Source organism: Elgaria multicarinata, chromosome 21 (genome assembly GCF_023053635.1).
Source record: "Elgaria multicarinata webbii isolate HBS135686 ecotype San Diego chromosome 21, rElgMul1.1.pri, whole genome shotgun sequence".
Taxonomy (NCBI): Eukaryota; Metazoa; Chordata; class Lepidosauria; order Squamata; family Anguidae; genus Elgaria; species Elgaria multicarinata.
In genome coordinates, this window is record NC_086191.1 from 2,104,648 (window position 1) to 2,117,955 (window position 13,308).

The 13,308-nt window shown below is 48.1% G+C and overlaps 1 protein-coding gene across 1 annotated transcript; it reads left to right on the forward strand.

The window, feature by feature from the left end:
* Positions 1-461: 461 nt before the first annotated feature.
* LOC134412175 (lens fiber membrane intrinsic protein-like) lies at positions 462-6,233 on the forward strand. Its single transcript, XM_063146002.1, has 4 exons — positions 462-636; positions 3,469-3,612; positions 5,786-5,920; positions 6,166-6,233. The coding sequence occupies exons 1-4, from the start codon at positions 462-464 to the stop codon at positions 6,231-6,233; spliced, it is 522 nt and encodes a 173-aa protein (XP_063002072.1).
* Positions 6,234-13,308: the final 7,075 nt, after the last annotated feature.

The following is a 13,308-nucleotide window of genomic DNA, read 5'->3' on the forward strand; positions in this document are numbered from 1 at the left end:
TTCTTTAAAGTGGCGGGGGAATCACGTACTTTCTGCAGGACTCACAAAGCTGCTTTCCCACACACACACTAGGTGTCCTCTTTTTTGGTTTCCCAAATATGGTCACCCTAGCCATGGCTACCACTGTGGTAGCCATTTTGTGAGACTGCCCATGACATTCTAAAAAATAAATAAAATCCAAACATGCCCCCAATGGTTGGTTACTCCTGCGTAAGAGACACGCAATTCTTTGAATCCAAATCAGAATCTGGATATAGATAGATATCAAGAGCTGGAAATGGGTTTGGCGTGTATAATTTACACAGCCCTCAGAATTCAGCCTTTTTGTTCTTGTAGATTTAAATCCTGGTGCTAACTTTTCTCTTCCTCCCTCCCTCCCTCCCCAGGCGTATCCTTCCCCTCTGGGCCTTCTGCAGGAGGAGGGACCCCCTCCTGAGCCCCAGACCAGTGAGTGGTCAGTGATGTTCACCTTAATGGGAGGGGGACTCTTGTGTGCAGTCTCCGGCCTGGTCCTCCTCATCGTTGCCACAGCGACGGACTTCTGGATGCAGTACCGCTACTCGGGCAACCTGAGCAACCAAGGGCTCTGGCGGTTTTGCGTGGGAAGCAAATGCCACCCCCATACCATCACCCTCGGTAAGGGGGTACCTTAGGGCTGAAGACATGTAACTCTTTTGGCATGCCAGTTGACCTTTTAAATAGACTTATTTAGTTATTGCCTTTAGGTCTCCACCTCTCCCAAATCCCAAAAGTTCTCAAGGCAATAAACAATCAAAGTACAACGAACCATAGAATCATAGTAGAGTTGGAAGGGGCCCACAAGGCCATCAAGTCCCACCCCCTGCTCCATGCAGGAATCAATTAAACCATTAAAATACAATGCATAGAACAATCAGTGCCAAAAATCAGATGAAATTGCAATAGCAAATTGAAGTAAAAGCAAGAGGAGAAAACACACGCGAGTGTTTTGGGTCCTTTCTAAAAAAGACCTGAGGCCTGACAGAGAAAGAGAGAAAGAGGGCATCCCACAGCCGTGATGCCGTGATGGAGAAGACAGCGTTCCTCGCAGTGGTGCATTGAGGTCGTTTTAGCTCTCTGGGTGGTCTTTTGGGATGTGGGACCCTGGATTTTGGGCCCTGGCTGCCCCACTGATTCCTCGTGACCACCCTCACTTCCAAAGGTGGAGGCGATTTCTTAAGAGCTGCGATTCAAGTACATTCAACAACATTTGCTATACGGACAGACAGACAGTTATGGGGCGACAGGCAGCTGTCCTGGTATGACCTCTTGATTTCTGCAATTACGTTACATGCAGGAATCAAGATGTCACCCACTCAGAGATTTATCTTTTGGGGATCCATCTGAGATCTCAGACTCTGATGCATGTTCATTTGCACAAGCAACGTTTTATAAGACACCTCACCATCTCCCCCAAAATTATTTATTTATTTAAAACATTTATATCCCGCCCTATATCATTAAGATCTCAGAGCGGTGTACATATAAAAGCATACAGTATAAAACAATAAATATGCACAGTTAAAAACAAATTAAACCATGAACCAAGTTAAGCTAGGGCAATGAGTTACAAGGGACCCAGAGCATACGGACCACTGGAACATGTCAACTTCTCCACTCCTGAATGAGAGCACATGATATTAGAAGTAGTTGGCTTCCCTCCTGTGATTTTTTTGTTTGTTTCTTTATTTTAAAACATATGGCATTTCCCCCCATTAAAGAATGTGTCTCTCTTTTAGGTTTTGCAAAGTAGAATAAGACCATCTGCAAAACAGATAAGGTACACTCACAGATTCCAATCCAGACAAAGCCATTTTAAAAGAAATCAGCAATATATATATATATACAATCCCTCTGTGGGCAAATAAAAATATCAAGAGCAATTTATTACATGTATGTAAACGTTATAATCTGGCAGTTCAAAAGATCTTAGGTGGCTCACCATGAAGAAAGCAAATTGGCTATCAGTAACAAGCCGTCTAATAAATGCAACAATTTTGAGAAATGCTTTCGTATAAAAATATTGTCGCCATCTTCTCAGAACAGGATCCTCTTTGGCATTTTCTGAATCCAGTAGCACACTCAGCCCTTGAGATGCAGGAGGTGGAGCCTGAGAACTGTGGGGCGGTACCTAGCAGGCCAGTGGGTGGAGCCTGAGATGGTAGGGGTGGAGCCTAGAAGGTGGCACCTGGCAGGTGAGCGGAGGAGCTTGAGTAAAGAGTGGAGAAGAGAAGATGGAGGGGAGACATGAGAGCCCTCTTCAAATCCTTGAAAGGTTGTCCCACAGAGGAGGGCCAGGATCTCTTCTCGATCCTCCCAGTGTGCAGGACACAGAACAACGGGCTCAAGTTAAAGGAAGCCGGATTTCAGCTGGACATCAGGAAAAACGTCCTGACTGTTAGAGCAGTACGACAATGGAACCAGTGACCTAGGGAGGTGGTGGGCTCTCCCACACTAGAGGCCTTCAAGAGGCAGCTAGACAACCATCTGTCAGGGGTGCTTTCGGGTGGATTCCTGCATTGAGCAGGGGGTTGGACTTGATGGCCTTGTAGGCCCCTTCCAACTCTGCTATTCTATGATTCTATGGTGCCAGGGGTAGAATTCAGGGAGGGCCCAGATCAAGTCTACTTAGTTATTATCATCCTGGGGGCTCAACATTTAATCTTTTAGTTCTCTTAATTTAATAGAAAACAATAGAAATATTTAGAAAACAACACGTCATTTGCTGCGCGCCATCTGTAAAATGGGCAACTTTTCCTTGCCTGCCTTCTATCAATTACTCTGCAGCCACTTGACTTCCATTGATTTAAAAGTCAAGATCACGTTTCTTCCTTCAACAAACAGAAACAGATAACATATTGCTCAGATATATTTTGAAACGCTGGTACATTCTGTGTGTTTCTTGAACAAACGCTTAATTCCTTGATGATATGCTTAATATCTAGTCACTCTAGCTAAAGAGGACAGGGCTCCTGCAGCTTTAACTGTTGTATCTTTTGCAGTTGCATAGAAATGGGAACTTCAGCAGGTGTCATTTGTATATATGGAGAACCTGGTGAAATTCCCTCTTCATCACAACTGTTAAAGCTGCAGGTGCCCTGCCCTCTTTTGTATCTGGTCAAGAGGGCAGGACTCCTGCAGCTTTAACAGTTGTGATGAAGACGGAATTTCATCAGGTTCTCCATATATACAAATGACACCTGCTGAAATTCCCTTTTCTATGCAACTGTTAAAGATGCAAGAGCCCTGTCCTCCTTTCCATAGGGTGACCTGACCTTTAGCCTGAGATTTTATTCCTTCCCTGGAGACCGTGGGAAGGAGGAAACCCTAACCCTGAACCTCCAGTCCATTTTGTCTGGAGAGCAAGAGTTCCCCTATAGCCCCCACCTTCTTTGACCCAGCCCAGTTCTCCAGGCTGGGCCTCCTCACAGCGTCTTGCTCCCTGCACAGCCTTCTGGGACGCCACTCGGGCCTTCATGCTGCTCTCCATTCTCTCCTCCTTGGCTGGGATCGTCATGGGGCTGACTGCCTACTCCAACAGCAGCGCCCGCTCCACCCGCACGCGCTCTGCGGGCATCACACTCCTGGTCGCAGGTAAGCACCTGAATCCATCCGTTTCCGTTTCTCTCAAGTTTCCTTTCCCCCTGCCATAAGGTCAGTTCATCTTGAACGTTGAGAATTTCTCCAGTCGTAAGTTTGGTTCGTCCAAAACATTGAGGTGTGTTCTTTTTTAAAAAAAGTTTGCATGCAAATACATAATAAATTTTAGCACATGCGTTTTTCCTAATATGCACATTTTTTGCAAGCAATCTTTTAAATATAATGCATTTTTGCATGCATTTTTTTAATTGGAGAACTCAATTGCAAAATTTGGACAAGTGTGAATTTCAAAGGGGAACTGGATTTCAGTTCGTTTAGCTGTTTGAAAGTACAAAACTGGGCATTTCTCCCACATCCTTCTTAGCAGCTTGGAAAGAGAGCTCCAGGTTGGGGGAGTTTCTAGCATGGGCTTCTCAGGATTCCTGATCCACGTTGGGCTGACTGACGCATTCATATGCATTGCTTCATTTGTCTCTGCCTCAGGCTCTTGAGGGCTAGCAGCCGAAAAATTTAATGAGGGTTGCAATCTTAAAACACACTAACCAGGGTAGGGTGACCATATGAAAAGGAGGACAGGGCTCCTGTATCTTTAACAGTTACATAGAAAAGGGAAGTTCAGCAGGTGTCCTTTGTATATATGGGGAACCTGGTGAAATTCCCTCTTCATCACAGCAGTTAAAGCTGCAGGAGCTATACTAGAGTGACCAGATTTAAAAGAGGGCAGGGCACCTGCAGCTTTAACTGGTGTGATGAAGAGGGAATTTCACCAGGTTCCCCATATATACAAATGACACTTGCTTAAATTTCCTTTTCAATACAACTGTTAAAGATACAGGAGTCCTGTCCTCTTTTTCATAGGGTCACCCTAAACCAGGGAGAAGCCCCACTGAACATAGCTGGGCTGACTTCTGTGAACATCCATAGGATTGCAGTTAACTTTTCCTGTGTCATAACAAAAATACATGTCAGCATATAAATACCACGTCTTGTAAAATCATAGAATCATAGAATAGCAGAGTTGGAAGGGGCTTACAAGGCCATCGAGTCCCCTGCTCAATGCAGGAATCCACCCTCCAGACCCCTGATCATCCTGGTTGCCCTCCTCTGAACACGCTCCAACTTGTCTGCGTCCTTCCTCAATTGTGGAGCCCAGAACTGGATGCAATACTCTAGATGAGGCCTAACCAGGGCCGAATAGAGAGGAACCAGTACCTCACGTGATTTGGAAGCTCTACTTCTATTAACGAAGCCCAAAATAGCATTTGCCTTTCTTGCAGCCATATCACACTGTTGGCTCCTATTCAGCTTGTGATCTACAACAATTCCAAGATCCTTCTCGTTTGTAGTATTGCTGAGCCAAGTATCCCCCATCTTGTAACTGTGCCTTTGGTTTCTATTTCCTAAATGTAGAACTTGGCGTTTATCCCTATTAAATATTAGAGGATATGAGAAAAATCCGCCACAAATCTAGCTAAAAACCGTTGGCGTTCACGACCGGGGCCATCTTACCTGCAGTGTTTCTTTCTGATGGCTAGCAACCTTTCCGTTCATTTCTCTTTAATTATTTAATCTGCAAGGTTACCAGCATAATGCTCAGGTAAGATATAATATGCAGGATAACGTGAAAAATGTCTGCTCGCAATCCAGAACAGAAACATTTTATCCACTGCATAGGAAGACCTGGACAATCCATTTATTTGTTTGTTTTTATTGCATTTGTATACCGCCCAATAGCCGACGCTCTCTGGAATGCCATATGGATTTGTGTCTGCTTTCTTGAGAGCTAGCATAAATCTTGCAAGTGATGAATTTACTACTGAGCAGTGGTACCTCCAAGGTGAACAGCAGCAGCGACGACCTGTAGGTAGACCAAGAAGGGTTCTTAAAGATGCAATCCTATGCACCTTTAGACAGGAAAAGGTCCCACAACTCTCAGCATTCTCCAGCCAGCTATGCTGGGAGTTGTAGGACCTTTTTCTGTCTAAAGGTGCGTAGGATTGCCTCCTAAAAATCGTCCTGTGGTGCCTCTGCTTCCAATACCCCCCCAGATCCATCTTCAACAGTTCCACTTTCTGCTCACTGAATAACCCAGGGATGGTTTCTGATAAACAGGGGCTATTGGAGCTTCTGGTATCCCTCACTCTGCTCCCTCCTAATCTCACCCCAGGTCTCTTTGCCTTGCTGGGCATAGCGGTGTACACAGGAGTGACGGTGAACTTCTACGGAAAGCGCTACGCCGAGTGGCGTTTCTCCTGGTCCTACATTCTGGGCTGGATCGCAGTCATTCTCACCATCTCTGCAGGTACCTGGTCAGTCCTTGAATCAAAACCACCCTTGCCCTCTATTTCCCAGGTGCAGAGCACCCAGACGGGGGTCTCCATGGCCCTATGGCCTCCCAGTGCTAATCATCTCTGATGGATCCTAGAGGTTCCTTCCCCACCTTACCCAGGAGAACGACCCAAGTTTCAGTCTATGGGTCTGGGGTCATTGTCCCTCTATCCTGCCATCTGACCATCTCGGTTCACGGCTTTCCTATTCTCTCCTCAGGTGTGTTCCACATCTGCGCCGTCCCCAGGAATTCATCCCCCGATGGATCAAACGTGGCAAGCGGTTGAGTCTTCGCTACCCGGCTCACTGGCCCAACGACATCCTGTTCAGACACCTGATATTCCCTCTCCCTCATCTTGGTCATCTCACGGCCTCTTCCCTCCCGTCACCAGCTCCTTTCGGGGTTCACTAAAGACCAACCAAGTCAATAACGCTGCTGATGAGCCACCACCAGAGAAACGCACGGACTACCCCGGCTTTATCTTGAGATAGTGTCTCAACTGGCAGTCAGATTGAATCACACCGCTCTGATGTAGTGAGGAGCCAGAGTTTTCCGTGGCCCTGGCAAGATAGCCAGAGAAAGTTTCCTGTTGTGGTTCCCATAATCCTTTCCCCATAAACTCCCCCCCTACCCCCGCCCTGCTGTTCCCACTTCCAGGTCACTCACTCTCCCAGGTGAAGTTACAACGCAGCCTCCCTGCTCTCTCCTCCACGGCCCTGCAGGAAGGAGGCTGGGTAAAATAACGCCACCGGAAGGGGAGTAAATAAATGCAGTGCAACGATATTGCAGCCTTGTAACTGTGCAGAGATGCGGTCCGTTCTATCTCCAGACCTTTTCCTTCCCTCTGCTTGCAGGGTGGCCAGGTACAAAAGAGGACAGCAGGGCCAAGGAGGAAATGACACTTTGAAAATGGTTTGAAAGCAGTATATGGACTGTGTCCTGGGCCCCAACAGGTGTCAATACTGTTATAAACTGTTATAAAGCAGAAGTGTAGATCCTGCCCAGGACTCCTGCAGATTTACCAGTTGTGCGGAGACAGGAATTTCCCTGTATGCACAACTATGAAATCTGCATGAGTCCTGCTATCCCCTTTTGCATGCGGCCACCCTAGCATGAGTTACACTTTTATGACACAAATCCACCAGAGGGCAGCAGCTACCAAGCTGAGGGGATTGAGAGAGAGAGAGAGAGAGAGAGAGAGAGAGAGAATGAAAATGAACAAAAAAACGAATGAACAAATTACCCATTAAAGAGTCCGATGGCCTAAACTTAAAGCATAACAAATTTATTAGGATGTAAGGTTTTTTTTTTCATGGACAAGACTCTATTCCATGAAAGCTTAGGGCATAGCAAATGTGTTAGACTTTCAGGTGCCACAAGACTCTTTGTCAGTGCTGCTGCTACAGACTAACATTCTATTCCTCTGGTAACTTACACATTTGATCACTGTTTTCCTAGGGTTATTATCATCACAAACTGTCCTCTGAACCTTGCGGGTTTTGTCCCTACGGAAGGACAACAGTTTTCTCTCTGCAGAATTTCATTACAGAACAGACAATCCTTTATACAGAGGGGAACTCAGAGTGGTGTTTACTGTAACAAAAGGGCCAGAAGCAAAGATATCATGCACTCAACATTTACAGCGTCTCTGCATTAAGGGAAAAAAAAAAAAGCAACCGTACCAAGGTTTATTATTGGTTCAGGTCTTTTGTGTTCACTACAGGCTCTTTAGATGATGAGCGACAGTGACCACATGATTTGTAATTGAAAACTTCCTCTCTGGCCAATGTTTCATAAAGTTCAATGAAAGTGCGCCGTCTATTGGTGGAATTAATCCAGCAATTATTTTAAATACTTCATTATCTCAGTCGTGTTTTTTTAAAAAGCGAGATTAGAGGGGGAAGGCGTGGGAGACGCCCTGGGGGTTGATGGCATCATATACATGACCCTCAAACTTCAGTGAGTGGCCAGTCATGAGCATGCAATAAATTGCTCATGTCGAGAAGCTCTTAGGATGATGTAATGCATAAATCATATTGTTCTGGCTCAGCCAACCAATATTTTTTGTGAACTGCTCAGAGAGCTTCAGCTATTGGGCAGTAAAAAAATGCAATAAATAAATAAATAAATAAATAAGGCTGGATGGCTGGTGAACGGCTTCACCTGGGCAGTGAATCCGTTCCAGGTTTCAGTCAGCTCTAAAGGATGGACAGGGGTCTGGAAACAAAGGCCTGTGAGGAGAGACTGAAAGAACTGGGCATGTTTAACCTGGAGAAGACAAGGCTGAGGGGAGACATGACTGCACTCTTCAAGTCCTTCAAAGGTTGTCACACAGAGGAGGGCCAGGATCTCTTCTCGAACCTCCCAGAGTGCAGGACACGGAATAACGGGCTCAAGTTAAAGGAAGCCAGATTCCGGCTGGACATCAGGAAAACTTCCTGACTGTTAGAGCAGTACGACAATGGAATCAGTTCCCTAGGGAGGTTGTGGGCTCTCCCACACTAGAGGCCTTCAAGAGGCAGCTGGACAGCCACCTGTCACAAATGGTTGAAGGTGGATTCCTGCACTGAGCAGGGGGTTGGACTTGATGGCCCCTTCCAGTTCAACGATTCATAGAATCATAGAATCATAGAATAGCAGAGCTGGAAGGGGCCTACAAGGCCATTGAGTCCAACCCCCTGCTCAATGCAGAATTCTATGATCCCCTCCACCTCTTAGCAGAACCAGATCCAAAAGAGGACTGCAGCCTGGGAGCTTTAATAGTTGTGTCGAAGGGGCATTTCAGCAGGTGTCCCCTGCATGGCAAGGGCACGGAGTCTCCTCTTTTATGCAACTAGTAATGGTGCAGGAGTCCTTTGTCCTGTTTTGCATCTGGCCACCCTACCACCACCAGTTGGTTACCAGAGTATTTTCCTGGGGAGACGGGAATTACTGAGTGAAAAAACACATCCCACTGTCATTAGCCGGTTTGGTGGTGGGAAGTGACCATTTGACTGGGATGGTCCTCTATGATCCCCGTCTTCCATCTGTTTCCAAGGCTTAGGAGAATGATTTTGTTAGCGACATCAACTTTCCAGCAGTGCTGGATTAGAAGCGTCATCAGATGCGCGTTTTACAGCACGCTCATTTCTGGGCGCTCACGGATTTTGGCGGGTTCTTTTCACAACGCCGTCTGCCTCCTGCTCATTTTCTCATCGCAAAAAAAGACCCAGAGAATCCGACTTTTTTGGCTGTAGTGAAACGTGCCGTCATTTCCTGCTGGGTGCAGGAGAAGCTGCAGGATAAAAACGCCCACGGAATGGGCCATCTGCACGTTGTTTGCTTCCTCTTTCTTCCCCATGTGAAGAAAGCGAAAGCTGCCCATTCCTATTGTGGGACAGAAAAGTGACGGTAGGGAACATGATTTCCCTCCTGTCTCATGGTGCCCTAGGGACCTCAAAGAACAGAGCCCCCACAGAATACAGACCTCTTTATTTTGGGAATGATCCCCCGTTGGGGAAGGGAGGAAGGCTGGCCCCGATCCAGCTCCAGTACATAGAAGATTAAATAAACTCCTTGTGCAAGAATATGAAAATCCAATTTTACGTGTGGGCAGTGTGCATTTCAGTCGTGACCACGCTTTCAGTCTCAGCAAGCCAGGCATACACATAAGCCAGCTTAAATTACATGGATCTTTTGGGAAGGATTCAGGGTAGCTTTGGCTTCGACATTTGAGTTTTGGGGTCCTCTCTGTGGGTGGACAGTTTCAGGGTGTTTCCAGATGCATGGCTTCTACCCCTGACACTCCAAAGGCCTTGTGCAGCTATTCTGCCTTTTCCACCTTAACCGATTTATTTTTTTTCTGGTAAGAAAAAGAGATGGGAAAAGCTGGAGGGAAATCCTGGGAGGGTCACAGTGGTGATGTCTGAACCCCACCCCACCTCACAAAATTTTGCAAAACAGGCAGGGCAACAGCCCAATTAAAGCCTCCGCTGGAAGTACCCTTAACCTTCAGGCCTTCAATTAGCTCAAAATTACTACCTTTGAATCTTGGTCTTTGTTTGCAGCAGCACTATTTCAAAACACAACTTTTAAAAAGAAATTCACTCATCATTCTGATAGAGAAAAATATTGCATAAAGGTTCCCCCCCCCCCATAGAATCATAGAATAGTAGAGTTGGAAGGTGCCTCTAAGGCCATCAAGTCCAACCCCCTGCTCAATGCAGGAATCCACCCTAAAGCATCCCTGACAGGTGGTTGTCCAGCTGCCTCTTGAAGGCCTCTAGGGTGGGAGAGCCCACCACCTCCCTAGGTCACTGATTCCATTGTCGTACTGCTCTAACAGTCAGGAAGTTTTTCCTGATGTCCAGCTGGCATCTAGTTTCCTTTAACTTGAGCCCGTTATTCCGTGTCCTGCACTCTGGGATGATGGAGAAGAGATCCTGGCCCTCCTCTGTGGGACAACCATTCAAGTATTTGAAGAGTGCTATCCTGTCTCCCCTCAGCCTCCTCTTCTCAAGGATGAACAGGCCCAGTTCTTTCAATCTCTCCTCATAGGGCTTTGTTTCCAGACCCCTGATCATCCTCATCTCCAGGTTTTCAGTCTTCCCGATGGAAAATCCCTCTCTGCCCAAATGAGAAGAGCTGTTTCCCCACCCCGTTCGCTTTCCCTCTGTTTCCACCCTTGCTTTGCCACATCCCCTGGACCCTGCCTTAGGAGCAGAGGTTTGCCTTTTAAGAATGGGCTGTCCCATGAAGGCCATGAAGCTTTGCCCTGTGACATCACAAGCCCCTGAGCTATGACCTCACGGCACCCCATCCCATGGTGCTCAGTCTTTGGGATGCCGGAGACCTCCTCGCTGATGTCACGCTGCTGCTGTCTCACCGACGAAAGCCGGACTGGAGAGACCTGGGTCAGGCATGGGCGTCTCTCCAAGGAAGCCCATGTTGTTTTCTGCACTCTTTGGGCTTACCGGAAAATAAACACCCGGTTTGTGTACTGCCTTTGTTCCTGCTGTGATTCAAAGGGCCCATTCATGAGGCACGCCTTGTTAGTCACTGCTGGGGAAACTCTTGCGGGCCGTTCCCATCCGTCGCTTGCGTATTCTGCCACGGAGGGGCTAGGTGATGGGGGACGACTCCCATGACTGATGGTGTGTGGCATGCGAAGGGCCCCGGCAGGACTCCCCTGGGCGTGAAGTCACGGCCCCAGGATTCAAGAACAGCGACTTCCAGTTTTTTCTAAGCTAAGCAATGGTGTGTCACTGATTTGCTCTCGAGCAAGTCCCTGAGGAAACATGCCTGCTGGGGGATCAAGACAGTGGCTAACGGAGCTGGCCAGCTCTTGGGGCTTGATGTGCGAGAAACAGTAGGCGGAAGCCTTCCACATCAGTGAACGCTACAGGAGTATAGCTAGAGTGACCAGATGCAAAAGAAGGCAGGGCTCCTGCAGCTTTAACTGTTCTGATGAAAAGGGAATTTCACCAGGGGCTGCTGCGTACAAATGACACCTGCTGAAATTCTCTTTTGGGGGCAACTGTTACAGATACAGGCGCCCGGTCCTCCTTTCCATAGGGTCACCCTAGTGGTACAGTTCTGGTCACCCCACCTAAAAAAGGACATTGCAGAGCTGGAAAAAAGTGCAGCCCAGGGCAACTAAAATGACCAAGAGGTTGGAGCATCTCCTCTATGAGGGAAGGTTACAACAGCTGGGTTTGTTTAGTTCGAGGGAGGAAAAAGGAGGCTAAGGGGAGACAGGATAGAGGCGTACAAAATTATGCCGGGTGTGGAGAATGTGGACAGGGAGACGTTTTTCTCCATCTCCTGTAATTCTAGAACCCAAAGGGTTCAGCGTCCCATGAAGCTGATGGGGGGGGGGGGAGATTCAGCATGGATCAAAGGAAGTCCTGCTTCACACACCGCAGAGTTAAACTATGGAACTCACTACCACAAGATGTGGTGATGGCCACCAGTTGGGATAGCTTTAAAAGGGGGCTGGGCAAATTCCTGGAGGAGGAGGGTTTCAGTGGCTATTAGTTCTGATGGTTTTGTGCTGCCCTCAGGATCAGAGGCAGTTGCAAGGGGATGCACACGTGAGGCTACTACTGGATTCGTGTCCTGCTTGTGGGCTTCCCAAAGGCATCCAGTCGGGCACTGTGGGACGAGCATGATGGACTAGACAGGCCTTGGGTCTGATTCAGCAGCACGGTTCTTCTGACCCCCCCACCCCCTCCAGCCCCCTGGCCCTGCTCCTCCTCCCGTGACCCTGCTGCCTGCCCACCCACCCCGCCCTCTCTGAGCTGGTAAGCAGGGACGAGAGGAAAGGACAGGAGCAGCCCATTCCAATTGCCTTGCGCTGCTTCTGGGCAGTTATGAGGATCGGGCCCAGGGGGAGGGGGCAAATGAAGGGGCAGCAGTGATGGTGGTGAGAAGGAAGGGGGGCTCAACTCAAAGAGGGGAGCCCTCTGAGGGCATCTTGCCTAATGCCCCCCCCCACAAAAAAACCTCCGGATCCAACATTGTGTTGGAGGGGGTGATGTAATTGCTGCACATCAATGGGGCAGCTGGAAAGCTGGGTTCCGAAGGGGGAAGTTTGAATCCACCCCCCCACCCCATAGCTTCTGCGACCCTGAGCAGCCCTGGGCATTTGATGCAGTGGTTCTGGTGGACCTGCATGCTTCTGCTCAGTGGTCACATTTCAAGACAACGCACAGGGAACAGCTCCTGGGCTGGAGTCCAACAACGCGCAGGCTCTGCTGAGCTCCTTCTGCCACCAGAGGGGAGTCAAACCCTCTGGATTTCCAAGCGCCTTTCCACATCTGTTCTTCTGAATGCAAAGTTCATAGAATCATAGAACAGCAGAGGTGGAAGGGGCCCACAAGGCCATCGAGTCCAACCCCCTGCTCAAGGCAGGAATCCACCCGAAAGCATCCCTGACAGATGGCTGTCCAGCTGCATCCCAAGGTCATGGGTTCCATTGTCGTACTGCTCTACCCGTCGGGAAGTTTTTCCTGATGTCCAGCCGGAATCTGGCTTCCTGTCACTTGAGCCTGTTATTCCGTGTCCTGCACTCTGGGAGGATGGAGAAGAGATCCTGGCCCTCCTCTGTGTGACAACCTTTCAAGTATTTGAACTTCCTACAGCCCCTGCAATTAACACATAGTTTTCCTATATGGAATGCCGCTGCCTTGTCAGAAAAACTGGTGTCAGGATCTGCAGAGTGGAAAGAAAGATCGCCGCCCCCACCCCCCAGACCCTAAAATCAAGGCTAGGAACTTAATGGGTTCCTTCTAAGGGAAATACTAGGGCAGGGAATGAAGGGGATACGGTGGTCACATGCCATACTTTAGAGAGGACAGTCCTCTGTTTGAAGGACTGCCCAG

What these genes read in the sequence shown, in the direction of transcription:
- LOC134412175 (XM_063146002.1), top strand. Translation starts at nt 462, where the DNA reads ATGTTCACCTTAATGGGAGGGGGACTCTTGTGTGCAGTCTCCGGCCTG. An exon ending in CCCCCATACCATCACCCTCG is followed by an intron (nt 637 to 3,468) that starts GTAAGGGGGTAC and finishes CTCCCTGCACAG; the next exon opens with CCTTCTGGGACGCCACTCGG. An exon ending in CATTCTCACCATCTCTGCAG is followed by an intron (nt 5,921 to 6,165) that starts GTACCTGGTCAG and finishes TTCTCTCCTCAG; the next exon opens with GTGTGTTCCACATCTGCGCC.